The 25,971-nt window shown below is 46.1% G+C and overlaps 2 protein-coding genes across 3 annotated transcripts in view; both read left to right on the plus strand.

Moving 5' to 3' along the window:
* Positions 1-1,672: 1,672 nt before the first annotated feature.
* LOC126520739 (organic cation transporter protein-like) lies at positions 1,673-13,214 on the plus strand. The gene is made up of 9 exons (XM_050169521.3): positions 1,673-1,978; positions 3,738-3,934; positions 5,629-5,871; positions 6,137-6,271; positions 8,502-8,602; positions 9,177-9,294; positions 10,850-10,922; positions 11,999-12,286; positions 12,700-13,214. The coding sequence occupies exons 1-9, from the start codon at positions 1,976-1,978 to the stop codon at positions 13,096-13,098; spliced, it is 1,557 nt and encodes a 518-aa protein (XP_050025478.2). The 5' UTR covers positions 1,673-1,975; the 3' UTR covers positions 13,099-13,214.
* Positions 13,215-19,547: 6,333 nt separating this feature from the next.
* LOC126520854 (pescadillo homolog) overlaps positions 19,548-25,971 on the plus strand; it is a 31,663-nt gene continuing 25,239 nt past the window's right edge. For both annotated transcript variants that reach the window (XM_050169654.3, XM_050169655.3), the window contains exons 1-8: positions 19,548-19,645; positions 19,993-20,072; positions 20,175-20,328; positions 20,803-20,912; positions 21,199-21,326; positions 22,008-22,141; positions 22,224-22,340; positions 24,671-24,727. In XM_050169654.3, the coding sequence (XP_050025611.2) occupies positions 19,622-19,645; positions 19,993-20,072; positions 20,175-20,328; positions 20,803-20,912; positions 21,199-21,326; positions 22,008-22,141; positions 22,224-22,340; positions 24,671-24,727 (804 nt within the window). In that variant the 5' untranslated portion in view covers positions 19,548-19,621. The remainder of the gene's footprint in view (positions 19,646-19,992; positions 20,073-20,174; positions 20,329-20,802; positions 20,913-21,198; positions 21,327-22,007; positions 22,142-22,223; positions 22,341-24,670; positions 24,728-25,971) is intronic.

Consider the following 25,971-nt stretch of genomic DNA (forward strand, 5'->3'; position numbering starts at 1 on the left):
ACGGCATCAAACCCTATATCAGACTATTTGCTGATGACTGGGTCATATATCGTAATATTCACTCTAACTGTGATATGACATTCTTCAATCTGACCTAAGCGCCATAAACGCATGGTGTTCAACCTGGCTAATTCCTCTAAATCTTGCTAAAACTAAATTCATGTCTTTTACTAATCAGGCACCCTGAACTTCAACATCTTACATCTTAAACGACAGCCTTGTTGAACAAGTTTCCAGCTACAAATATCTTGGCGTATACCTAACCCCTGACTTGACGTGGAATAATCACATTAACAATGTTCTCGCATCTGCAAACCGTTCGCTTGGTTTCCTTAAACATAATCTCAAACATGCTCCCGTACACTTACGCAAATTGGCATACACAACACTAATACGCCCTAAAATAGGGTGCGCTTCAGCCATATGGGATCCCCATCAGACATAGCTAATAACTGACTTTGAAGCCCTGTGGAACCATTCTTTAGGCTTCATCTTTTCGTATTATTCACGACAAACCAGTGTAACAGCATTAAAAAATCACGCCGAGCTTGAAGCCTTATCCTGTCGTCGTAATAAATCTCGTTTAACACTATTTCATAAGATTTACTATCACGTATCTCTTCATAACGAGTTCATGTGAACCCTCAGCCATTTTCCCGCGTCGTGATCATTCTTGCAAAGTCAAAAGCATCATGTGTCGTTCCCTCGTATTTAGTCAGTCATTTTTACCTCGCACCGCGATAGAGTGGAATAATCTGCCATCGCACATTGTCACGGAAACAAATGCCTCAAAATTTACAGACGCTCTGCGCAGTAGTATTCATACCTAAATATAACGTTTCACTCTCCAATTTTTAAGCTGATTTTTTTTTCCATACGCCGATAACCAAAGTCTCTGTGACGTTGCCACAGTTTGTGCAAATCATTTAAGGTTGCTGTACTGATCACTTATTTATTTGGTTTCTTCTGTGTTTTTACATCGATGCACTGTAATTAATTTTATTCCAATTTTGTTTTTGTGTTGTATTTACATTTATGCACTGTTCTTTGCCTCACCGATGTAACCTTTATCCTATAGTATATGTAATACCCTCCCAAGAGGGCCTTTAGGGTTATTGTGAAATAAACATAAATAAATTTTCTTTATATTATATGATAACTATTGCTATATAGAAGCTTCTCCTCAGAGTGTAGTGCAAATGATTCTAATCCTGCGAACTGAATTTAATAGATCCGGCTGGGCTGTCTGCGTTAACTGAGTGGCAGAAGTCACCTCAGCGTCCGGGGCTTCGCAAAAAGACGTACTTATTTCTTCACAACCACGTTAGTGCGCCACTGTTCTTTTGCTCCACTGTTATTCTGGTGCCACAACCTTATCATGTCACGCTAGCTCGATATTCGCTCTTGCGTCCGATTACTTGCAGTACTTGTTTGCCAAGTTTTTTATCTATTTGCTTATTTATACAAGATAACATTTCATACCTGTCAACCTGACCATCGAATATAGGCGAGCCTGACATTTCTTTCTTGTTATCCTGGCGGCCACTGCGAAAAATAACAACGAAGAAAATATAAATAAAGGATAGCAAGATTTTACCCTAATGCCTGTTTGAACCCGGCAGCCTGTATTCACGTTCTAAATGGGTCCAGTACAACTCCGCTACTGTCTTTGTACCTACACACATACGGTACACACCGCTCCGATTGTTCACGCTAAGGCTGCAGCGGTCGCTCGCAGTGGGACCTTGTGTGCGACCGTTCTTGGCTGGCCGACCTGGTTAGGCTCTACCTGAGGCCGGCGTCTTCCGCACTGGGAGCTCTGATCTTCTGCGCGTGCGCCGACCGCGTCGCCTCGGGTCGCAGGACCACGCTGTTCGTGGCGCAGGCGCTGCAGGTGTCGTCGGCCGTGGCCCTGCTCTTCGTTCCTTGCTTCCTCGCCTTCGCTCTCGTCTACGCACTTCAGGCTGCTTGCTCCATGGTGAGTGATCCGGAAGCCTGAACCAGCCTGTATCAACTGGCGAAGCAGGTCTGGCTGGCAGGGCTAGCTAACTTGTTTTCCTCATGGAACGGGGCATTCAGAAAGATACAGCGGACGCGAGTGATTTGTTGTTTGTGTGCTGTTTTATTCAGTCCCCCGTCTGTTCCACGCATGTTCCATCATAAATATTCCGGCGACCTTGCAGAACAGTGATCTGTAAGAGCAGCGTATACCCACTACCGAGTGTAACTGAGTTACGGACAAATAGTCGATGCGATGTCGCGTCCTTGTTTCGCGCCGCGTAGTATATATACGCTCATTGTATAATCTGACCATTTGAACATCGGCATGCATGTGCATTTTCCAAGTTAGTGACCTGATGCTGCGCGCCTCTCTCGCATTCCTCGTTCATTTTTTAGTGACAGTATGAACCAGCTGACGCGTATGGCCATGACAAACAGCGTCAAAGCCGAAACTTCGAATGAGACGTCCATCACTGCCTCAGCAGGCTGTTGGACAAGTTGATTTTAGCAACATTGCATAGTGTACCCAAAAATTCAAGTAGTTCCCAGTTGATTCCGTTTGTTGTCGCCCCAATATGTTTTCAGAAGCACCAATAAATGTGCGCATGTGTCTTGTTCATTCTTCCGGGTAGCACCTGGGACGCGTAGCCGGTGAGTTAGCAAGACGCATCCACTTGAAATGACTCAACAGGTTAACACCAGCTTCGAGATATTATTTCCCAAAGTGTTCGACGAAGTGCATGGGCGTTCCAGTGACTTGTGTGCTTCAATGCATCAAGCAGCGTTTCGTTCAAAAAGTAAGTGGAACAACAGTGCACCTTTACGGCGCGTTTGATGGCACATATATTCAAGTGTCATTCCGGAAATTCATTCCAAGTGAATTCGCATTGCAAGCTCACCGGCTACAGTTCGTAAATTGCAGTATGTGGCGTAAAGTAATTAGGTTAGTCAGTTTTTTTTTGAATTCCTTGAATATGTTTCGATTTCTCGTGCAAGTAATGTTCGCCTGTCTGAATACGCCAGCTTAAGGACTAAAATGTGTTATCTACAAATGTTGATTCTTAAAGATTCTAACAAACTTAAAAATAATCATCCCATACACACACGTGCTCTTCTAAGCTCCCCGATGCCGTCTCTACCTCAACCACGTGACCAGATACCCACACTTTACATACATACTTTTTTTTTTCATTTTGACACTCCTAATGCTAACACATTAAACAAATTACGCAGAATGACGATGCCACGCGTCGTTCTTGCGTCATTGCCGGTTCCCGTTGACGTCGTATTTCACGTAATTCAACTCGGCATTACGCTATTCCGACGCTTGTTGACGCCGAACTCCGAAGCGTCGTCATGGTTTTGTGCCGCTGAGACATTCTCTCCCATTGCTGCCTGCCTGACGTGGCAGGCCACACTTTCTTTTTTCCAGCGGTCGTGGTTGTATCGTGATATGCATGCGTCTGTGGCCTATGGGTAGGTCATCGGGTAGCTACATTTGCGGACCTTGGTTTAATTCTCATTATCGTACGTTTATATACATATATATTTTTTCCTTCTTTTTATTCACCGTTGTGCAATTCAGGCCACTCGGCTGAACGCAGTGCATATACAGAAACCCGGGATCGGATCTGACTGGTGCCCTAGTCATCTTTGTACTCCGCACATTGTCCAGCCACGACAATTTTCGTGCAGTCGTGGTCCTTCCGATGCAATGGTTACGCGCGCTCACGCAGGCTAGCCAGCTGGTGTCGTTCGTGCTCATGCTGGAGCTGCTGCCGACGCCGTTCCACGTGCAGGGCGCGTGCGCGCTCACCGTCGCCTCCACGGTCGGCTACGTCATGCTGGCCGCGCTCTCGTCGCTCATCTCCTCCTGGCGATACGTGCAGCTCGCCCTGGCCGCGCCGCAGCTCGTCTCCCTGGCTTTCCTCTGGTGAGCGCGCGTCATGCTCGCGCGCGCTGTAAACACGGTTATCAGCCGGTGAAGGGCCATGAAACCCAAGCGTGCCGTTTTGCTGCGATTTGGCCCTTCCCACCATTCAATGTGTTGTGGCACAGATCGAAGCGTGGTTCCGAACCATTGGTTTAACTCCCGGTTTGATGATGTATCTGACAGGCAGTGTTTGCACGCCTTGTAACTTACCTTTAATGCGTTAGCACTAGGAGTGTGAAAGATGAAAAAAAAATGCGTGTAAGGATAGTGGGAAGCCGGTCGGTCCCATAGTAGAGGTAGATAGAAGATTGGAGAGGGTAGAAGAGCGTGATTATATATATATATATATATATATATATTAGTGCAATTGATGGTGGTCTACTCCAGACCTCCATCAGTGGCACTTCGGTCCTTGAAGAGGCAGGACGCGTGTCGATCGAGTTCCTGAACGACACTGCAATGTGATGCACACGGTTTAAATCATGGATCCGGGATGTTAAAGAGGCGCGACGTAATGCAAACGCATTTATCTCGCATTTACTGTTAATCACCACTGAATTATTTATCATGGACCTCCTTCACTTGTAAGGCAATCGATATATGTTATGTAGGAAGCATCATGTAAAAGTGCATGGAGCAATATAAGGTATATCGACTGTACAGGTAAATGGTTACAAAATGGCAGAATTTTTTGTGTAAGGGTTTGCTGCTACACCTTTGTCGTAAGCAAGAGGTCACAAGTTCGATATCCGATCTCTACAAGACTGCGTTATGGTAGCAGGAACGTAAAAGAATGCTCGCGCGCTGAAATTTCCGTACGAGTCGAAGTAACTTATAGAAGGAAGTTACAGTTTAATATTAATCCGGGGAGCTCTCCACCAGTAGAAGTTTTGAAAGAAATGCTAAATTGTGCCGCGTTTTAAGTCTCGTCAAGGCTAAGGGCACACCAAATACGCATGTTATTGTCAGGCCACAGAAGCTAAGCAGTATTGAGCTGTGTCAGTACTTGTGTGACCCGCCGTCCTATAGCGTACCATAGTACGCCGTTGTTGCTTAGTGACCATGGCGTTCTGCTGCTTGAGCACGAGGTCGCGGGTGCCTTTCCGGGCCGTTTCCTGGTCGCCTTCCGATGGGGATGTAATGGAAAAATGCTCGTGTACTTAGATTCGAGCGCACATTAAATAACCACAGCTGGTCAAAATGTTTCCACTACGACATCGTTCTTTAGGACGTTAAACGTCACCATGGCTATTGAGGCGCTGCTTTGTAGCGTAGCAGAGGGCAGGTTTAACGACACGGTAACACAGACAAGGCGTGTTAATTGCTAACATGTCCTCTTTTACGTCAGAAAGCAACGCGTCTAGTCATGTTATGTTCCACCCGCTGATCTCTGCTATGTGGCTCCACGAACTATTTCCAGTCACAGCATTAGTGACGTTAAACCCCACCAATCAGTCATTGAAGTATACTTGAGTGAGAGACCGCCTGGGTGGGCCGAGTGCTGACGTATTTCCTTCCGCGCTGTAAAACAGAGTATCCACCTCGTGTGAGGCATTTACTGTGTCCGTGGTGCCCCACTTTATCTCATGAGACGAGCATTTCCTTTTGCAGGGAGCAGTGACGCGTTGACGTGTCGCAGTCGTATCTGTGTCTGAGCCGTACGCACTCGCGTTCATGCATTCGCCATGGCGCAGGCTGGTGCCTTACTCGCTGCCGCATCTTCTGCTACGGGGCCAGCTGGCGTCGGCCGACATGACGCTGAGACGCATGGCGCAGCTGGGTCGCGTGGGCCTGCCACCCGGTTCCGTCAAGCTGCTGCTGCAGTACGCCGCTGCGTCGCGGTCCCTTTTCGCCAGTGCTTCCGGGGGCTCGGCCCTGAGCCAGCTGTTCCTCTACAAGCATATCCGGCGGTACCTGCTCACCCACTTGTACCTCTGGTTAGTGTCAAGACTACCAACTTCACTTCTTGTATGGAAGCAGCGCGGACGAGGACTGAAGGAAGTGAGAAAAAAAAAACAGGACATGCGATGCATTTCGTGTCTCATGTTGCGAGATTTAGAATAACGATAACCACCACGTTGTAGCGCTCAATATGAATCCGCAACCTTGTTTCGACTCGCCCCACATCTAGCAAGGGTTCTATAGGTATACCTGCTACAAGTAAAAAAAAAATTTTCGATTATTGTTGTGTTAACTGTGCAGGGCGGTCGTTTCCTTGTTCCTGGCCATACGCGTATCGGAAATCGCCACGCTGACCGGAAACCGGAGTGCCGACCTGTTCACGCGAGGATTCCTCGCCGTCGGTGTTCTACTGCTGGTCTTCGTGCTGGCCGGGCGGTACGTACTCACTCGATATGGTATTGACGCCACGAGGGTATGCGCATGGCTCTGTTCGCTCAATGTACGTTTCCATTCAGCAAGCGCGAAAGGTAGTCGAGTCAGTCGGTTTTATAAGCCGTTAGAAGCGCGTGTTCCTTTCGGCGGGATACGCGCCTTTGCCCCGTTTTGAAAATGCCTCACTGTGCAGAAAAAAGAAAGAAAGCATTAAAAAAATTAGCACACGCAAGGATGTTGGCCTGAGCTAAGAGTCCGTTGGCTAGCCTGCTCCTCTGCTCGGAGAGAACGGGCAGAGGAGCAAACGAGGCTTGAAAAACTCGCGGAATTATCGGCGGCGCACAGTGGGCGAGTCTGTTTCTGACATTCGCGACCGATTCGAAATCCTCATCGAGTCGCAGGGCCTGGGGATTTCGCCGTTTAAGCATGCATGGAATTGGTTCTTGATAGAAAAAAAAAAGTTAGGCGCGCAGACACAGACACAAGAACAGCGAACTTTTCTTTTCTAACAAGGATGCCTATACCAACTAGCTCAACATTCTGTCATTGTGTGGAATTGGTGAAGCGGGGTGTACTTGTTTTCTCCGAAACGCAGTTTTTTCTTACTCACGCAATTTCGCACATTCCGCTAGTGACTACTCTCCACCTTCTTACCACTGCTCCCTATCCGTTATGTGTTTAATACTTCCTCAAGGTCCAGCGTCCCGGATTTTTAGTATACAGTCAAACGCCTTATAACGAAGTGCTTGGGACCTCCAAAATTCTTCGTTTTACAAGTCACTTCATTGTAAGGATTACGCACCGTATCGCTCACAATAGATCAGGCTAAGCACGTTCAACGAGATAAAACCTTTATTTGACATTGAATTCAAGAGACTATATATGCACGGCTTGAACTTCGGCGAAGCGCGGGAGTGACGCAAGGTAAAGGCTACATATAGATCGTCGAGTGACGCTATCGCCTACCCCTTCCCGTGAAAATTCTTGGTTCGTTTGCGTGCAGGCTCTTCATCATGGTTGCCTTCGCTGACATTCGCGTGCTTTGCGCCCTAGATGGCCTTGAAGATGTCGTCGGTTCCAGTTATATCCTCACGTAGTCGTGGACCGCGACGGTTCGTAAGTCGTCGCACCCGCTACGGCAGCGTGTTACAACAAGCCGCGCAGGAGTTGAACGATTCATGCAGCAGTGCAGCAGGATTGTAACACCTGACATCGGCACGCTTGTGAAGTGCGTCGCTATAGCGGAGGCGTTAACGCTAGTGCAAAGCGCAACTCAGTGGCGTTTGCGGAGGCCAGTGGTGGTACAGGTATACGTGGCGTTCGTTGTAAAGCAACAAATCAGCCCTCGGAAACGCCTAAATCCCTTCGCTGTACAGGTAAATTCATTGTAGCTGTCTTCATTGTGGAGGCGTTCAAAATACATATGAAAGATAGGAATTAGGCCGGGACATATTCAACCCTTCGTTGTGCAGTTCATTTCGTATGTGAGGCGTTCGACAGTATCGCGCGAGCGTCGACCGCGCATGGCACATCAGCGCCTATATAACGGCGAGATTGGCTATGTGGTACCTGCGCATACGTGCGCGAAGCACACTCCAGCTCGAGCGTCGTCTGCTGCGCTGTTCTCTCAAGGAAGACATACGTCCTGTCAGGGTTATCTGCGCAATCCTATTTACCCGGTGTGAAGCAGAGACGTGCACGACTGAGATATGTCAGCAGTGTGTTCAATGGGGCTGGTTGGTTCATCTTTACAATGAAAACAGGAATAGCGCAACACGACGAGCGAGTAAAGAGAACAGGACAGCACTCTGTCCTGTGCTCTTTACTCGCTCGTCCTGTGTTGCGCTGTTCCTCTTTTCATTCCGAGATGTGCCATCTGCGATGCGCTTTCCGTATTTATTTCGTACTACTCTACCCTCGCATGCGCCATTGAACTAGGATGAAAAATTAAAAATGAAGAAAATTTGTCAGCACATACGATGTATTGTCTGTGAAATTGGATGTCTCAGGGTTAACAAAGGTAGCGCGTGTGCATTCCTGATGTGAACAGCGCAACAGACGACGCTCGCACTGAATAGTTTGTGCGCGTACTATTGCCGATCTCGCCGCTTCTCGCCGTTACAAGGCGCTGACATCCCGGGTTGTCGAAGCTCGCACGATATTATTAAAGATCCAGGAGGCTACATACGACGTGATAATAATGCCACTCCGATTTGGCTCCGATCCGGCGCAGGCTGGGCACCGTCCGCATTCAGACTCTGCTGCTGGCGCTCGGCGGGAGCCTCTTCGTGGTCGCGGGTTTCTTTGAGCACAGGCGCGTTGCCAGCGAGAAAGGTGAGGGGTCGCTCAGAATCTTTTTTTATTATTATTATTCTTTCACTGTGACTTCAACAGAGCGCTGCTGCCCAGCCACGTGCTTGATGTAGTAGCCTGCCGTTATTTTTTGTTAAATCACTTGAGTTATTGGCTGCAGTAATCGGCTACATCATTGCAAAGCTTCTAGTTTTATTGCGAGAAAAGCTATATCATGCCCTAAGGAGGCTTATCGTATGAGCAGCTCGCGATAAAAGGTACAAGAAAATACCGCCCAGCATTCCGCGGACACTGCATCCTACCTCGCAAGAAAAGCATCACGAAGGTGGGCATCAATAGAAACCATGCCGACTCCCTTGACGTTCTGTACAAGAGAACAACATTGTAGTTTTCAATGCCGCGGTCAGAAACGGGCTATTACACACGCTATACTATTTTGTTTCCCCATGGACTGAAATAACTGCTATAGATGTTCGACGAAAACTTTCTGCCCGAAGCTGTCGCAGCGCATTGCAATAATGTAAATCAGGCTGTTTTAGCGTTCAAGCTGTTTACTTCTCTCGCTTTACTTATTTTCTTTATTGTGTTCACGTAGGCTTTACTATTGACCTCTTCTTCTCCGGACTCTGCGCACTGTTCGGCTGGACAGCAGTGGTCGTGGCAAAGTCAACCATGCTCTTTGACATGGCAAAATCCATGCCCACCGGGACAAGGTGGGTTTCGTGTAAAAAAGTGACAACTGCTACATTATCACAGACAACAATATTTAAGAAGCGCATTTGGTTACACTTGATTCTCAAAATGTCATTTCGTCATGTCATCAAGGATACCTGGCAATTGCTTTTTCTTCATTTGAGTCCCCACTTGGTACTTTCACCCTCAAAGCTATGAAGGCCGCGATACCTTAATTACGACGAGTAATCACAAGCAATAAGCTGCGACGTCATATTTCTGATTCGTCGTGCAGAGCAGTGCCATGGATGTATGAAAAATTGGGAGAGAGCGTTGCGTAACACATTTGAAACCAAACGCATCGGCCCAACACGTGATGATCATGTCAGATGCGCGGTAATGTTTTTCTGCTCCAGCTCTGCAGGCAGATCAAGCAGTATAGCTCAATGCCGATTGGGCAGCCGAACAAGTACGCATCGGCTAAAATATTCACGCAGAAATTCCTCTGGGAGTTGGCAAAGCAAGCGTGGGCATTGTGCCACTTGCTCATTTCCATGCAACCAGGTGCCATTATCAATGTTATGAAACTTGATCAGGCCAGTACAAACGACAGCGCTGTGGCGACACGAACGAGTGCGGACGGCGCGCCAGGTGCGCTGATGACGTTCCGATCATTATAAGCCGTTATTGCTCATTCGCTCTTTATCTATGCGCGTCAAACCATTGACCGAACGTTTTTTTCAAGGTTTGTATGGCACCGCCGCGCTGGCCGCACCTTGAAAGCGATCTGCGATGCTGACAAAGAGTGCCGACTGCTAATAGCTTCCCGCGCTCTCTTCTCGCCGCTTACTTAGCGTTGAAGAGAAACGCGCGGGCCCGTATCTTGAAAGCAATCTGCGAAAGCGGCAGAGTGAGGCGTGTGCTGAGAGCTCCGGTGAGCGGCTGTGTTTTCACCGATTCGTTGGCGTTGAAGCGAGAGGCGAATCCACTCGCTGCTGCGGGCGCTTTCTCGAAAGCTGTCGTCTTATGAGAAGGACGGAGGGACGGCTTCCTCGTTGGTAAGCCTAGAAATTCTTACGCATTATAAAATGACCGGAAACTAAACATTCCCGGCCAATACGGCGAGTCTCAGAGGTCACGTGTTGGGCCAATATCGCGAAGGGAACGGCTTCACGCAGAGTTCGCTTGCCAAGGCTGGCTGCGTCACGTAATGCTTTCTCCTCGTTTACTTCTTTCCTTCATGGGCAGTGTTGTGGCAAATAAATGCACCACTGTCCAACTCGCAGAATTTGTATCAATGGGCCAGCCAATTAGGTCATTTTATTTCCGTGACGTCATGGCGGAGGCCAACTTCTTTCCCAATACATATATGAGTGTCTCTCGGGACGCTGTTTTGGATCTCTGAAGGAGAGACAGCAGGTACAATGTGCCATAACCTCCTTATGGGGACCTGGGGATTGTTATTCATCGGGGATTACGGCCCAACAGTTCCCGTCTTTATTGACATGGTGAATAATTGTCGGTGCTCTGAAAGCAACAGTGCCATGCGTCGCTCGTAAAACTTCAAATACTTGTTTCCCGTCGTTCTCACTGCAGGGCCTTTGGCCTGGGTCTGTGCGTTGCAGTGGGCAGCCTGGCGGAAATCCTCGCCCCAACGATATCCACCTTGGTAAGCCACGTATGAGCAGATGTGCTTGATCAAATCTATTCAGTTTGTGCCTAGGAACTAACTGCTACGAAAGGTGGTGTGCAGGGATGTGGGTTCTGACTAACTTCAACCACCGACGGTCTATATATAGGCGCGGTTCTAGCTTTTTTGTCACCGTAGTAATACGGCAGGTGCAGCCGACATTCTAACTCGAAACACCGAGCCCAAAAGGACGCCGCAGCCGCTGAATTGCTGCGGTGTGGCAGGTTGTGTCAAACCAGTAAGGACGCCCGCCGTGGTGTTGGGCTGCGGAGCACGAGGTCGCGGGATCGAATCCCGGCCACGGCGGCCGCATTTCGATGGGAGCGAAATGTGAAAACACCCGTGTACTTAGATTTAGGTGCACGTTAAAGAACCCCAGGTGGTCGAAATTTCCGGAGTCCTCCCCTACGGCGTGCCTCATAATCAAAAAGTGGTTTTGGCACGTAAAACCCCATAATTTAATTAATTAAGCCAGTAAGGATATGACAGCACCTTGGTATTGATACATGCCTACATAAGGCAGCGTACATTAATCCTACATAGCCTATCCTTGTTTTCTGATGCACTCAATTGCTTTCATCCAGTGATTTACAACTGACCTCTAGCAGTTACCTGCAACGCAGCACAAGAAGACAGAGCTTTCTCGAAATGTAATTTTTCGAAAGTTTCCTCTCGCCCTCTTTGAGAAAACATGGTTATAACCAGGCTAATTTTACTATAGCTTTCTGCCGGAGAACGTCACTGAAAACGCTGAAGATGGAATACAATAATGTAAATGCATTCGCCTGCATTTTCTAGACATTTATATCCCTTATTCAACGTCCCTACACAGGGGGTAGCAAATCAGGCCCATTTCTGGTTAATTTTTCATGCTTTTTCCACTTCTTTCTTTTCATTCTCTCTCTCTCTCTCTCTCTTGCATTCATTCCCTTCTGTTCTTAACATGAACTTTTCTACAGCATGCATCGCAGTGACCCCTGTTTCGCGAACATTCAACCTGAATACGTATCTGCAGTGTCCGGAATCGATGTCTTTTATCCCGGCGTCACATTCAGGGTGGCCTGCTGCCTTTCTATCTGCCGATGGCCGGCTGCGGCGTGCTGGTTCTGACCGCGGCCGGACTCAGCCTCGTGTTTCCGGACTCGTGGAAGCGGCCCCTGCCCCCGTCGGCGGAGGCTGCCGACGACGCCAAGCAGCACCGCCGGACGCGCCGTCGCGGCTCCTACTCCCCGCCCGCCAGCCGGCTGGGCACAGCGACCGCCTCTTCGCTACCGCTCGCCGACGACGCAGCGGCCGCGCTCACAGCGGCCAAGGTTACCCGCGCCAAGCATGCCAGCATGCGAGTGCGTATGCCTTGCCCACTCTTTCGCCACGTTGGGTTTAGGGAGCCCGGTCGGTTAACGCGGTCGCAGTCACAAAAGTTTTCACTTGTCTTCCTGTTCAGAGTATACGTGTTTTGGGGGGATCAGGGGAGTACGTGGGCTTGACAACAGTCCAGCCTGCATTGTTGCGTCGCCACGTCCGGGGTCATGTAGGGCAATGACTCCTGCTCTAACACCCGTCCAGAATCCTCTCGTCGGAAAGGTCTTACGCGTGTTTTTACAGTGTAGGAGAAGTCCATGTAGCATGCCCACATACGGCGCTCTGGCAGCGCGATTCTTTTCCTACTTCTCACGCGCTGTTCTGCCGCTTGTTGAAACATTGACGGGCACACATATGTGTCATCATTTATGCGTCATCGTTTTTCTGATTGCAGAGCACGCGGACCACATCGGAAACGTCCTGCAAACGGCCGCTGGACTCCATGGACTCCAGCGGCATTCCGCGGAGCACTTTCGCCGCCCAGATGGTCTATCCGGAAAAAGGAAGCGTCTACTTCCAGTCCTGCCCGGTCGGACGAAACGTATCGCTCTCCAAGACGCCCACGCGGGCAAACTCCGTGTCGTCGGGCGACGACAACGAGTCTGACGGCGGCGAGTCGAGGCTCACCGACCTCGAGGACGAGCTCAACCGGGCGTGGGAGATGGGCGCGCTCAGCTTGAGGTCGCCGCAGCAAAGGACGAGGCGCCAACGCCAGCAGCACGACTTGCACTGCTTTGGCCTGACTCAGAAGAAGCCCTCTGAAGGAAGTTTCATCAGCGAAACGGCTTTCTGAACACTATCACTCAACGCTCTGTGCAACGAGCAGCCGCGCGGGTTTTGAACGCCCGTATATCGCGTTTACCTTTATTGAGGGAGCATATCTCAAGCTTATATACTGCGCACCTACAACTTGGTTACATGCAACACTTCCTTTGGTCGACGTAACCTTTGGTTGGCAAAAAAGTAAGCAAAACATCGATCACTACCGCAGCAATTTGGGGCTTGTTGGTATATACCATGGTAAATGATTTTGAATAGCGCGAGCATGTGAGAATCATACAAGGAAAGACGGAGTGCTAACCTCCAACAAACTTCATTCGTGAAAAAAGCGGCTAATATATACATTTTAACGACAGCACGTGACAGCAACTATTCACCTTTTTAGGAAGTCAGTCTTTTTACCAGTCAAAAGCACTGACGGCGTACTCAGTCTGGACCGAGTCCTAAAATCAGATTGGCTTCCATGATTTCGCGAGTCAGCTGGTCGCTATCCTTACGGACGACAATACGAATACCAAAAGAAGGATTTCATCCGCAACTTTTACAATGTGGCGTCAGCCAACCATCGCGTGTATTTTTCACATTTGCCTGCTCACGGATGCATGTGCATGGGTGATAGCGCTAGCAAGTCTAGTTAGGGTGAAAACTCGCAGCTAAGTCTATATAAGTTAACGCATGCATTGCCTCTAGAGGACTCAATCAGAGTTTTAGACTTTTACTGTGTGTTTTCACCCTAACATGACTTGCTAGCGCTGTTACCCACGGAGTAGCAAATCCATACTGCTATTTCAACGAGCCCACTGTAAGCTCGTAAAGAGAGGGATTGAAAACGGGTGTTTCCGCAATGCACTTCAAATGTCTTGCGCTCACGAGGTGGCTAGAAATGCAGCTAAAGAGGTCCGATGCTGGCTACTCGATTCATGTTCAAACTGCTGTAGCTGGGTCAGTGCTCAGAAGGATGAGCTCTTGTGCGAGTTGTGCGCAACCCGACTCGGACAAAAGAAAGAAACAACATTTGAATGATTCTCTACCTTCACAAATGTCCCATAAGCTCAAAAAGATAGGTGAACGTTCCAAAGCTAAAGTATCTTCTCTGCGCCGTGCAAACTAAGTACGTTATGTTGTTTAAGCTGCTCTGTTGTTCAAAAGAGCTTAGTTAATTAACGCAACACAGTTTGACAGCTGTATCTACAGCATGGTTTATAATATACCCCTTTCGTGTGGCTAGCTGCATGTAGGTCGCACTCAATGATCGCCTCCCACTCAGCTAGAGCAGTTTGGACATGAATCGGGTAGCCATGCAGCATCGGACAACCTCTCTAGTTGCATTTCTAACCGCCTCGGGAGTGCAAGACATTTGAAGTGCATTGCGGAAACAACCGTTTGCAATCCCTCTCTTTACGAGCTTATAGTGGGCCCATTGAAATAGGAGTATGGGATTTGTTACCGCGTGGGTGATAGCGCTAGCAAGTCATGTTAAGGTGAAAACACACAGCCAAGTCTAAAAATATGATTGCGTCGTCTACGGATAATTCATGCGTTACCACAGACTTAGCTGCGCGGTTTCACCCTAACTAGACTTTCCAGCGCTATCACCCATGAACAGGCATCCGTGAGCAGGCGAATGTGAAAAATACCCGCAATGGTTGGCTGGCGCTTCATTGTACAAGCTGTGGATGCAAGCCTTCTTTTGATGCTTGTACTGTTGTCCGTAAGGATCATGACCCGCTGACTCGTGAAATCATGGAAGTGAATCTGATTTTAGGACTCGGTCTCGATTGCGCGAGTACTCCGTCGGTGCTTTTGACTAATAAAAAGGTTGACTTCCTAAAACAGTGAATAGTTGCTGTCACGTCCTGTCGTTGAAATGCATATTAGCAGCTGTTTTCAGGAATAAAGCTTGTCGGAAGTTATTCAAAATCCTTTGCCGAAACATCGAGATTACTGCAATGTAACATTTAACTCGCAAAGTATGAGAATATGAGCAGCTTCCCTAAAGTTATTGCGATAAGAGCGCGTTTGCGTCGTCCTTACTGACGTTGAGCTTGCTACGTCTTATAGCGCAAAGCACAGGTTATACGTAATATAACTCATCGTATCGCTGATAAGAAGTGTGCCTGACAAACGCTCTGCTACATGCTTGACCATGCTCTGTCTCGATTGCGTTTTCGTCTGCCATGTTTGCGCCAGGCCGGTAGCTGAGAAGAAATCGCGTGCTGTGTTTATCTTGACAAGTTTCCGGGGAGGACGCTGCAGCGAAAACGGCTCCGCTGATGTGTGAGGTTGTCAGCTGTCATATCGTGAATAAAATAATGTAATGTCTGTCTCAGTGGTGAAAAATTTGTATGATGTAATTCCATATATTGAAACCAACCCATTTGCTTCATCAGATTCTCTCTCGCTCTCTCGCTCTCTCGCTCTGTGTGTGTGTGCGGGCGTGTGCGTGCGTGTGCGTGTGCGTGCGTGTGTGTGTTATTTGACAGGAAAAGATTTTAAGAAGGGGTCAAGGCTCCACTGGCCTGAGCTGGCTATTAAGGGCTTTTGTTCTGCCAAGTCTGAAAGGGCGAGCTGTGCGTCCCACTGCTCCATTGTTTTATTGCTATTTGGCCTATGAGGGCGCTTAGTGCACTCCCAGCTTACGTGTATTAGGGTGGGTATATGCCACACCACCAATGACAGTTGGCCCTATGGCGAGTGGGATACATGACGTTTGGCATTTTTAGATGGGGAAATACCCCGGTGTGTATCATGCGTCAATCGGCGGCCTCTTCCCCGCTAAGTTGTGGGTGAGGCGGCGGGTAATTTCTGCGGCCTCCGTGCTGGTGAGCAGGGATGTCTTTGGCATTTAAATTCACGAAATTTTGTGAGGGATAGCGCGAGTGGTTGGGGTTAGAAGAGCCGTGGCTCGGTTAGTAGACCCTCGAGCTAACGCGTTAGCCTGTTCGTTCCCTTGTATACCCCCGCGTGTCCAGGGCGCTAGAGTAGGCGATGACGGTGGTTGAAAGATTTGAGGATTATCGCGAGGCTAGCTACAGTCACGTGCCCCTTGAGAAACATGCAACATGTCTCCCGGGAGTCCGTGACCATGAACGAGTCCCTTTGCTATAATGCATCTTTGCAAACACTTTGCATGACAAAGGGCGATCGCCACTGCTACCGTTTCGGCCGAGGTGGGGGATCCTGCCGCGGCCGACGCGGCTATTTGTTGCTGGCAGGTCGCGTTCACTACTGCCAAGGCGTACCTCCTTTGGTGGCGCTGTCCGGTCGCCTCTGCGTACGCAGCTGCGTCCGTGTAGTACGTATAGTACCTAGGGTTATTAGAGTACATCTATCCAATATGCTGTGCGCGTGCTTTGCGCCTTTCCTTGTACTCGGGATGCATGTTCTTGGGCATTGGAGCTACTGTAATTTTGGATCTCACGGAAGGAGGGAGAGGTATACGGCCTGTTCGGTGAGATAAAAGGGGCATGCTGGGATATTGAGCCGAGACAATATTGCCCTATTAGTTTTTGTGAAGCTGAGGCGCTCCCTCTGTCGCATGAGAGTGGCCTGCCTTAGTTCGTCGAAAGTATCATGCACTCCCCAAGTTAGAATGCGCTCCGTGGAGGTACATTTAGGCGGGCCCAGAGCCGCCTTGAAAACGGGTCGTGTTTGTCTGCCTTTTCTCTTCCTTGTTCAGGATTTGGTAAGGTAAGCCGTACGCGACTCGACTAATTACTAAGGCCTGTACTAGTCTGAGGGTATCATCTTCTCGCACGCCCACCTTTCGATACGTCACTCGACGTATCATTAGGGCTATGTTGTGGGATGCGGATTTGAGGGTTTTAAACGTCTGCGTTCTTCTCCCGTCGCTATGAAGCCACAAACCCAGAACTCGCATCGTGGGTACCTCTCGGACCATACGCCCCTCAATCACGATGTTAATCGACCCTCTGGAATTGTTAGCCTGTCGCGTGTATCAGGATGACCTCGGATTTCTCGGGCGCGCACTTCAGCCCGCTCACTCGGGAAAATTTTTCCGCCGCTAAAACTGCGCTTTGGAGCGTATATTCTTTGTCGCCTAGGGAACCTCGCCCACAGCGAGAGGTCGTCCGCGTAGAACGTGTAACCTAGGTCGGGTATCCGATCCAGATCGCGCGCGAGGCGCCAAGTTGAATGGTTAAAGAGCAGAGGAGATATTATGACTCCTTGAGGTGTTCATTTGCTAAGCATTTTAAATATCTACGATGTGATTTGGCCAATATTAATGCGCGCCTCGCGGTTAGAAAGAAAAAAAAACGATGTGCATATATAAGATTTCAATATTGCTTTACTTTTTCGACAAACGCTGTCGCACGTGCTTATAGCTTTGACTTCATTTCGTGGGTACTGCGTTATGTCGTGCCGTGATCTGTTTGAGCACGTTTTGACCTAAAAGAAGCTAGCTCTGACAACATAAAGCAAAATAGTTGGTTATGAAAAACTGCGGAACCACGATAAACGTTGGCGCACTTGTCTTGTGATGATGATGACCCTTATTGGCATCCCCTTTGAAACGGCGCGGCGACAAATAACAATAATAATAATAATAATAATAATAATAATAATAATAATAATAATAATAATAATAGTAATAATAATAATAGTAATAATAATAATAATAATAATAATAATAATAATAATATAGTAAATTATTTTTCATCACTTGCACGTGATGGCGGAAGCAGGCAGTAAAAGCCGCCGAAAAAATTGCCAGCTTCACCTAGCCTGCTTACTACATCTATTGGCCGCGAGATCGGTGAAAGCACCGTCGCTCTGTTAGTGTGGGTGGGCAGTCGGCGGAGCGCATTGCTGTGAGCGATTTGGACCTATTGTATGGAAATGAAACAATTAAGCTGACTGTAGTGAACTGATGATATGTCACTATCCAATGCTAAATCTTTGCACGAAACGCACGAAACATGCAGTTTCTGTGCCGGTACACCCATGGTGCGTTTTGATGGTCTTCGGCTTGCGTTCAGCCTATTCTATTGGCGCTGCTGTTGTGGAACTCAACTTTCTATTCTTGCATTGGTTATAAAAATGCGTGTATTCCTATGCAATGAAGTTAAAGCAGCTGGCTATAATGTGACTCCACTTCACCCCTTGAACGCATGCATAGATACCTTTTACTTTTTTTCCCCCGATTGTCTGTCAAATACAGTATAGTTACTAAATTCAGTTAAACAAGGTATGACACTATGAGTGACAGCGTAGTTGCAGGATCACTGTGTGGCTTCACACGCATTTTTCCCGCAATAATAGCAAAACATCATTTTGTAACAATGATGTTTTGTATGATTATATGCATGAGAAGTGTGCGAAAATTTTTAAATTATTTTAGGAGCCAACCATACTGCGTTGTTTTCGTTGTTATCTGCTCCTCTGGAGGTCAGTGAGCGATCGTCTCTCTGAAAGAGAGAATAATAGAAGCGGCAAAAAATGTGCTTGTGGAAAAACAAAACGAAACAAATGTAAAATAAAATTTACTAGGGTATATTAATAAAAAAAAGAAAAAGAAATTGAAAAGGAAAGGAGGGAAGAAAAAAAACACTAGGTAACCCAATGAAAAATACTATAGCTCGAAATTTAGCATAGCGAATAAATTATAAAGCTGCCCTTTGAATCTTTTATGCCATTGGTTGCAATGTCTTGAACTTATAGATGAGATATGATTCTCTGTATTTTCTGTCTCGCGCAGAAAGGAATTTTCACTGTAGGATGCAGAGTTTATGTTCATCAAAGTTATGCTGACCTAGTTGGTTGAAATGCTCGGCAACTGCTTTGGGAAGCCATTTAGCAGTGTCCGCCTGATGTCCGTTTAACCTGAAGTCCATGCAGCAAATAAGGCCGCTAGTGTGCGCCTGCTTTCTGTAACAATCCACAGCGCTACCCATTGGACCACCAAAGCCCTACAAATGTCGAACCGATGTCCAGAAGGGGACATTCAAACGCACTTCCTTAGGACATACGTAAAAACCTGTGGATCATTTTTGAATGTCCATGGGATCGTCCCATCCGCACGAATTGACGTTCGTAGCAACGTCCCACGAACGTCACAATCGGATATTTGGACGTCCGAGCGATGTTTAAATGTAGATTTTTCTGTTCGCATGACAACTCCCCAATCCTGCATGTAACTGAGGGATTTCCTTCGTCAAGCAGTCACCATCGTAAAAAATATAGTTTTGCACGTGTTATTCCCGTTTTCTAACATGGACCCAGCATGCTACAATATTCTACTAAAGAAAGAAAATCTTCATCTTCTCCTTGTGCGTCGCAAAGTTGCATATTGTGTGTAAACTATACTCAACTGTAAACCGCCGCTTTCAGATCTGGTGCAAACATACTTGTGACGCCTACCATAAAGAACCAACCAACAAGCACCGGCCGCTAAATCTGGGGAAATCGGCTCACGCAAAATTGAAACTGGCTTGGAAAGTTCTCTAGCAATCCACCCGCATCCAAATCCATATCCATATTTTTGCGCAGCCTGCGCACGTGTGTTGACGCCAGCGATGGCACGTAAACCCAAGAAAAAGGTAACTATTAGACGTTCTTCGTAACTACTCTTGATGTTCGATATTCTGTACGGTACGGAACTGTACTCTGATGCAGTAATCTCCGTATCGTCCTGTAATATACTGAAATGTGACGTAAGGTTGTCTGCGCGCAGTGCAGTCTTTCATGTGGTGTCAGTATATTTATTGACTCATATCGAGCTTGGCTGAACTATTCGCGAGATTTTCTCTTGTATAAGGCGTAAAGTAAACACAATAAACTTACGATCGAAATATTTGGCTATGGATCTTGTTGATCAGTCATGCTTTCTGACGATTCTTCGAGATTTTCAGCCAGTGACAGCTTATTGTACTGTAAAATGTTGTAGGGAACTTCTGGAGCGGCCACACATTACATAAGCAGAAGGCGTGCTTGCAGAAAACTTCAGCTATCATTGAAAGATTTCAGGTAAGGGACAACTGTGGTTTTGCTTCTCAATGTGAACGAGTGCCGATAGTTGTGTGGGGGCGAAATTAAGACTGAATTGTTCACGGAGGGGTCATTTTGCAGGAGGCTATGTATATTGAAAGGAATATACCCAGTAGAGCCAAAGCATCGACGACATGTCAATCACGGAAACTCTGCGCACAACACCTTTTACCTGGTAAAGGACATCAAGTTCATTGCCCACGAGCCTATCATCCAGAAATTTAGAGACTTCAAGGTAAGTGCTCTATCTGCCATTCATTACCTAGTTTCACCTACACTTTAGTCCGATGGAAGAAAAAAAGAACTCTTAGAAAGTGCTCACTTCTTGTAATCGTAATCAGCAGTTTATATAGCTAGCCCCTTATGTTCAACTTCCTCTTGCAGGATCTCTCTCACAGAGCACCCCCGATGTCTCGTTAAATTCCTGATACTGCTGCCATTTATCTCTCTGAGCATGCAAAAAAAAAAAAAAAAGATGAAGAAGAAGAAAGAAAGCGTTTTTATCACACCATTTCAATTTTCACATTACCACAACTTATAGTCATGTGCATCGGGAAAAATTACACAACAATGATTTCATTTCTTGGATATTACCTTCACTTCACTGTTCGTGCAAGGATTTGATACTTCTAAGTAATTTCTTGTGTGTTAGAGATATAAGTTTGTTACACCTTTGCATCTGTACATAAATGTTTTTTTATGTCCCCAGATATTCATCAGGAGACTTAGGAAAGCTATTGGCAAAAATGAGCGAGACACTGCTGAGCACATTCGTAACAATGAACCTGTATACAGAGTTGATCATATTGTGAAGGAGAGGTAAGCTTGCATGATTTTGGTACAGTGCACCTTGAAAGCTTGTTTTTCGGTTCCTAGCATTTCTGTACCATCCATGTGTTTTAAAGACAGGAAGGGCTTTTGAGTGTAGAGAAGTGCTTTAATATTTAGCATGCTTGAATTGAAACTTGCTGAGCTTTTCTTTTTTTTCTATTCTTCTTTTTTTAATGTGAAGAGACATTGTAAGCACTACTTTGACCAATTTTAGAACCTAAAAAATTTGCTGTTTCATCATTAAAACATTGTGATAAATTATTTCCTTTGCCAGATACCCTACATTTGTGGATGCACTGAGGGACATTGATGATGCTCTCTCTATGTGTTATCTGTTCTCATCATTTCCAAAAGGAAAAGTTGTGAAACCACACCTTGTACATCTCTGCCGCAGAGTCATTGGTAAGTTGCAAAGTTGAACAGCAGTGCGGTACACTGTGAAATCCACTTGGGAAGCGGCGCTGACAATTATCACAAGGAAGTTGACAAACTTTTTCAAATCATATCAGAACTGTATTGTGTTTTGTTGTGCTTGTTCATTGTGAGGAGAGACTACCACATCGGTATTCGAGCACTCTTAATAACTAAGGATCGGCATTACGCATTGTACTGGACATGTTTTCTCAAAGATAAATAGAAAAATTGTAGGTTTACTGACTTGAATGAGAATGTAATGCTTCTTCTAAAATGGATGTCGCTGTACATGTGTACCCTGTGGAGGTTTCTTTTTATTTAAGCTGATTATTACCTTTTCCCTCGTTCAATTGCAAGGAAGTTGAATGGAACATTACGTCTGCCATTTTGGAGTACCATGAGCATAGTATAATGCTGTGCTTTAATTGATTATACATATCTATCACTAGCAAATTTCTGGCAGCTGTGTGGCACTCCATGGCATTTGGGATGTCTCATGCCATCTTCCTGTAGTATCATAGATCCCAAGTTCCCTCTTCTGGTCAATGTCTCATCCACAGCTTTGTTTATGGCCTATCAATGCGTGCACATTCATTGTAGTTCAATATTGATTGCTAGGCATGGTCTTTTTTTTAGTCCACATCATTCAGTCGCACTGTACTCTTGCAGTGGAGTTCATGCACTACGTGATTGAGACACGAGCACTGCGCAAAGTGTTCGTCTCTATCAAGGGTTTCTACTACCAGGCAGAGATCATGGGTCAAACAATAACATGGATTGTGCCCCACAATTTTTCCTTCCGGGTAAGGTTCTGGATTCTTGAGCGGCCAGTGTGTGTGCGCGTGTGTGGCTGAACAGCTGTTGTAATTTTTATTGCTATTTTAGCAACCAGTAGATGTGGACTTCAAGATCATGGTGACCTTCACAGACTTTTATGTCACCCTGATGGGCTGTGTCAACTACAAGCTGTACCACTCACTGAACCTTCACTATCCACCTAAGGTAAGTGTGCCTTTCACCAAACCCCATTGGAAGTATTAGCTAAATGCTGTAAACTGTAGGGCTGTGTCTAGAGAGTGTCTAACTGCAAGCATTTTTCAGACTGGTTTATTATTAGAGGAGCATGGCAATATGACGGAGGCATGCTCCACTGAAAACTTAGATACTCACTCCTTCTACTTCAACTAGCATCCACGAATGGCTTTTCTTCCCTGGCTTCACCCATATCAGAGCCGAGGGACTGTGTCACATCTACGTCATGAGTCCCGCCTCCTCTTTTTCTTTCTTTTCTTCCTCTTTTTGCGGCACGGCACAATCCCAGTGGCAGCATTGTGTATTCAGCATTGGATAATTTATCGAGGTGATGTGCCATAACTGGTGACGTTGAAGGCAGTGAGTCTTAAGGAGAGGCATTAGTGCATGTGATCTTGATTCTCAGGCTGGAAGCAGGGCTTCCTTGAGTGAAAAGGCACGCAGGCTTCTGTGAAAATTTCAGGTGTTGTTGCGCCATGCTGCCGCTTGATACTTTTCAGACATAATTGCCGACAGATGATGTAGGCACTGCGTCTGTCTGTTTGCAATGCCAGAAACTGGGGAGGAATCCTTTAAACAAAGCTAGTAATGGGTACTAGTATAATTTAGTTATAGTCAAACCTCGTTGTACTAAAAAAAATAGCTTCATTATATCCTATATTTATTATAAGCGTGCTTCCTGATATGGGCAAAAAGAAAAATTTGTAGTTGGGCGTCTGTAAAAGAAATGCAAGCACGATGCCTTCAACCGGCCACGAAAGATTTCCCTGGTGCTTTTGATGGCCTGGTGGCAGCTTGCCGTGCCATACCATGGACCATGAACAACACTAAGTTACAAACACACTTTGCACTGTTGTTATAATATGCAATTTTGCTATCAGTGTGATCCCACGGGATCAACAAGTTGGCTTTCTGGCTGCTAGTCAGCCAAGCCAAGTTGTTGGCCAAAAAACACATTCATGTCCAGGATGTGCCCTTTCAAGTTGGTCTTGCCAAGTAGTAGTTGACATTTGTGGTGCCAGAATACAAATGCCAGAAAGCTGTGAGCAAAAAATATTCATTTTTCAGTAGCTGGTAGTCTTCAACATTTTATTTTCGTTTTCAATATATCAGTAGAATACTCACTAAAATAAAGCATGGCCAACCAAGTTTTAGATTTACTTATGTTCATGCTGATTATGTCGGCATTTACAAGCTTTTGTTTTGTTTCAACCTATGGAGACAGTGGCAGGCAGGGTTTGTACACCTCCTTAAAATCCTTGAAAACCCTTGAATTTGGAAGAAAAAGATTCAAGGGCTCTAACACTCTTTGAATATAAATGTGCTCCTTGAATTCTTTGAAAACTCTGGTTGGGGACAACTCTTGCGCATTCAAAGTACCAAACTCCTCATAGGGGCTATGCCATAGACACTGTCTATCTGGAAACAATATTACATATCTTCTTTTGAAAGTTTCGCTAAATGATTGGGATGTGGCATGTTCACAGCTACCAATGGCAGGCTTGTCTAAATCACCATAGCCATCATGGACACTTTATTATTAAACAAAGCCAGATGAAGCAACCAAGCCTTGCTGCCATTTCATTGTTTTGCTAGTTGGTTCAAACCACAGCCATTATGGCTCCATTTTCGAGCCTTAGGCTCTAGAAATGTCTGGTCAAAAGTAAGTTTCAGCCAAATCAGTAACGCAACCACACTACTGTCCAACATGCCAGAAGGCAATTGACATCATTACAACTGGAAAGTCAACTAAAAAAGATACCTGAAGAGCCTGAAGCATGTGGCTAACTCAGCGGCCACTTAGCTACAAGAAATCACAACTAAGAAAGAGAGTTCAGTATTTTTCAGTGTATATGTACGGATAACCTTTGTTTCCTTCTCATTGAATTTTGGCCTTCAGCATCCTTGAAATCCTTGCATTGTCCTTGAACTTTGAGTCAGATATTCTGTACAAACCCTTTGGCAAGTATACTTCAGTGTGAATGCATGTATGTCGGCCAGTCAATTTCTATCGCTCATTTCCCATCTTGTAGCATCTGCATGCATATGTTTATGGTCGTTAGTAGCGTTCAATTCATCTCCCTTCCTTGCTGATGCATGTTGGTGCATTAGGTACATTATTTCGTTACATGCAGCTATCCTAATGCTTATGTCTGAATGTGACTTTTGTGCGACTGCTTTTTCCAGAATAACGTATGTGCTGAATTCATATAAAATGCTAGGTACAAAGCTTTGTATTCAAAGAGATAATTAACGGGCTATGGGCGGCTGGTTTCATAGTGTTTGTCTTTCATTTACAGCTGGAAAATGAGCCTGCTCAGCCTGCTGATGCTGATGATGACGATGAAGTATCAGAGGTAACCACTGTTTTACGATTGTTGGAAATCTTGCTGTTCTGAAACGTGCTCTAAAAACGTTAAGCATTTTTATTCCCACATAGTAAATGCACTAGAATCAGGACTTGCTATTTTAAATGAACTGCTACTGTTCCTGTCTCAGTCCATAAAAATAAGATAGGTGTATTGGCTTAACATAGCTCCCTCTGTAGCCCAACGTACAGTGCTCAGTGATCGAAACACAATACTCAGAGTGCATGGCTGCTGGCACATTTTGTGCCACTGGTTGGGGGCTGGTGACACCGAGCTGATGCATTTTTGTGTCACATGGAAGTGAGAGCCTTTATGGTGCGTTGTGACTGCATTCAGCCCCTCAGCAGTCACCCAGCTCTTACCAGTGGCTCAATAAGTGCCGGGCGCCATGCGGTCTGAGTATTGCATTTCATTCGATGAGCACTGTGCCTTGCCTATTGCTTTGTAGCAAATTGGCATTCACCTCAAAGCATTAGAGTGGAATATAGATGACATTTACAATTCACCCTTTGTAAGACCAACTGCGAAATATTAGAGTAGAAAGTAGCTGACATGTACTGATGCATGTTGATGCATTAGGTACATTATTTCATTACGTACAGCTATCCTAATGCTTATGTCTGAATGTGACCTTCTTTATGGCATTGCTACATTATTTTGCTATTGCTTTTTCCAGAATAACATATCAGAATAACATTTTTCCAGAATAACATAAAAGAATAGCACTCTCCCCCTCGCCCTTCCATAAGGGCCAACTGCAAACGAAATTTCATTTTCTCTAGGTTGGTTATAGTATAGGAGTAATCCTGGCCAGGCCTTATGGTTGTAATGGCTTTAATTTTATTTAACAGCCTATAAACTGCACCTTAGCAGATGATGTAGGCACCTGGTCCTAAGTGGATCAAGAACTGCTCGGGCATGCTGATGTCACTGGTCCCTAGCATTCTGGGTAATGTGTGACTTTTGGCAAGTGCTTATGACAGTGTTTCTCTTATACGGGTGTCATATGGCGCACTTTCAATCCTGGTCACATTTTTCTGTCCTGTTTTGGCCCTATCAAATTTCTCAGTTGCAATTGGCTCCTTTGCGGGATCTGCATGAGGCAGACAGTTTTTTTTCCATCCGAACAGTGCTTGATCATGATCAAAAGTGGCCATGTGACACAAATATTAGATTCAGTGTAAGAAATTATGATTTTTTTTTTAGAATTTCATGACCCATTAGGCTGTAAT

Source organism: Dermacentor andersoni, chromosome 3, assembly GCF_023375885.2.
Source record: "Dermacentor andersoni chromosome 3, qqDerAnde1_hic_scaffold, whole genome shotgun sequence".
NCBI classification, from domain to species: Eukaryota; Metazoa; Arthropoda; class Arachnida; order Ixodida; family Ixodidae; genus Dermacentor; species Dermacentor andersoni.